At 49.9% G+C, this 2649-nt stretch overlaps 1 protein-coding gene across 1 annotated transcript; it reads left to right on the forward strand.

The window, feature by feature from the left end:
- The first annotated feature begins 575 nt into the window (after window positions 1-575).
- On the forward strand, window positions 576-1813 carry LOC120966338 (ethylene-responsive transcription factor 3). The gene has a single exon (XM_040392292.3). It carries the CDS (start codon window positions 812-814, stop codon window positions 1433-1435), a length of 624 nt encoding a protein of 207 aa, XP_040248226.1. The 5' UTR covers window positions 576-811; the 3' UTR covers window positions 1436-1813.
- The last annotated feature ends 836 nt before the right edge of the window (window positions 1814-2649 follow it).

Genomic DNA, 2649 nt, shown 5'->3' on the forward strand with positions numbered 1-2649 from the left:
GGTGGCATTTAGGTTGCACGTAAGAATATAGTAGGGGTCCTATGTGGCCGTTCATGGTAAATGAGATGGTGGAGACCGGAGAGTCCTGATGTGTGAGCTTTAAGAATGAATCATTTGTTACAATGTTTGCAATGATGAGAAAGATACAAGGCATAGAGGATCATCCTGTCTCATCACATGACGTCAAGATGTCAAATAGCCCGAGACGCTATTCAAATGCCTATTAAAGACAAATCCTATCACGTCACAAAGATAGGAGAGTCAAATTTAACTTTGGCATTTAGAGGGCTAATTCGGATGATTTTCGTGCCAAAAACACGGTACTATGCATCACATAGTGCTTAACCTTTTTTTTTTGAGGGGTACATATATTGCTTAAGCAAGGAAACAAATCTTCAAAGAAATAAAAGGGAAGTTTATAAAAAGAGGGAAGAAAAGAAAAGGCCCAAAAGCAGCCCATAGAGGCATTGACACAGCCGTTTGAAACGAAAGAGAAAAGTCGGAAGAAGAAAAAGAAAAGGCGAAACCTCCCGCGAGACCGAGAAGAAAAAGCCGGCAGGGCGGGCTGGTGGTGGTGGTGGGAGGCGCGCGCGGGTGGGGTGGGCGTCGTGGGCGGTGGCAGCACAAACAAGCAAACCTTCCAATTTACTCCTCCCCACCTTCCCATCCTCCTCCTCCTCCTTCCCCCCTTCCCCAAATCTCAAAATTCCCGATTCCCGTTCCGACCCTCCTGCGCCGTACCAAAGCTCACGAGCACACGCCACGTGATTCCGATCCTGCTAGAGGAATCCCGAGGCTCGGCTTTGCCGGCATGCGGCGGGGCGGCGGCGCTGCGACGGCCGTTGCGGCTGCGGCGGAGGCGGAGCGGGACGCGGGAGCACGGTTCCGCGGCGTGCGGAAGCGTCCGTGGGGCCGGTACGCGGCGGAGATCCGCGACCCGGCCAAGAAGGCGCGGGTATGGCTCGGCACCTTCGACTCCGCCGAGGACGCCGCCCGCGCCTACGACGCCGCCGCGCGCATGCTGCGCGGGCCCAAGGCCAAGACCAACTTCCCCCTCTCCCTTCCCCATCACCACCAACTACAGGCCAGCTACTCGCCCTACCCCGTCGCCGCCGCCGCCGCTGTCCCGACGTCGGTCGCCGCGGCGGCGGCCAGGCCAGCCTGCAGCAGCCTGAGCTCCACCGTCGAGTCCTTCGGCGGCCCGCGGGCGCGGCCGGTGCTCCCACCGCGGCCTCCGCCGCCGCCGATCCTCGACGGTGACTGCCATAGCGACTGCGGGTCCTCGGCCTCGGTGGTGGACGACGATTGCGCGGACGCCGCCGCCTCGCCGTCCTGCGGTCTCCTGCTCCCGTTCGACCTCAACCTGCCCCCGGAGTTTGGCGGCGTTGCATGTAACGACGACGACGAGCTGAAGCTGACGGCGCTGCGGCTCTGAAGTCAGAACCACCGGCTGGTGGTTAGAGAAAAAGGATAAGGAGAAAAATATTTGGTTCTTCCCTTCTCTCCATAGCCAGCACGATCCACCTCCACGCTGCTGTTGCTGTTGCTGTTTACATGATCTGATGATGATTAATATGGCCTGATCTACGAATCGGCCTGCTTGTTGCCGCTGGTAGCGGTGATTATTGCCGACTACCGCCGGCAGCTCGCTGTGGTTGTTGTAATATAGCAACGTTTTACTTGCTTCCTCTTGTGAGGAAGTAGACACCTAAAGTAACTTATTTTCTTTTTAGCCACATGTGTTACTGTTACTCATTTAGGCTCATTTGTTTCGAATTGAGAACAATGGAAAACAAAGTTTTGTTTATGAGAATGGTACTGGGTGCTTAAATGCTAGAAAATTCGAGCTAAAGGTTGTTGTGTTAGAGGGATGACCTTGATCTTAATTTCAACCCTGGTACAACCTTCTACCTGAATACCCCCATTATTCTTCGAGTACTGTAAATAGACTAACCTTACCATGGTTCTCATAATGCTTATGTTGCTAACATGTGATTTCTTCTGACATGTAGTTTTGGTTCTTAAATCAAGTCTCACGATGTAGATGTCTGTCAGAAAAAGAGAAGTTTACTTTGGCTGCTCAAGATGATGGGATGTTTGTCCTATTCTAATTCATATAAAGTAAGTTCACAAACTAATTTGTTGTGGACACCTTCAGCTATGATTAATGCCTTTGGCATAATTTATGCCGAATCATTAGCTTGTATAATTGGGCATACTCATGAGCTGAAATCAACAGACAACACAACTGATCATGATGACACAAGATGCTAACAAGATTAGTTCTGATAATTAGCAAAGTTATGCTAACAGCAAACTATGATGGAGTAACATGAAAGTAAAAGGATTTTGAATATACTCTTGTATCAGTAGATTTTTCGTTTCTGTTTGATGTATGCTAACGAGATTATATTTGATTGCTTTACTGGTTGTGAGGCCTACCCACAAACCTCACATTTCTTGGCAGTTGCATATTGCTGGCGCAGCAATGGTGATCCACCTGATCCTATTACGTATATCTTGTTACATTCATGTGAGCAATATCTACGTAGGGCATTATCTGTAATTAAAAGATAGAAGGAACTTTTATTAGTTTATTAAGCCTACCCACAAACCTCACATTTCTTGCAACTTGCATATGGCTGGCGC

This window comes from Aegilops tauschii, chromosome 6, assembly GCF_002575655.3.
Source record: "Aegilops tauschii subsp. strangulata cultivar AL8/78 chromosome 6, Aet v6.0, whole genome shotgun sequence".
Classification (NCBI taxonomy): domain Eukaryota; kingdom Viridiplantae; phylum Streptophyta; class Magnoliopsida; order Poales; family Poaceae; genus Aegilops; species Aegilops tauschii.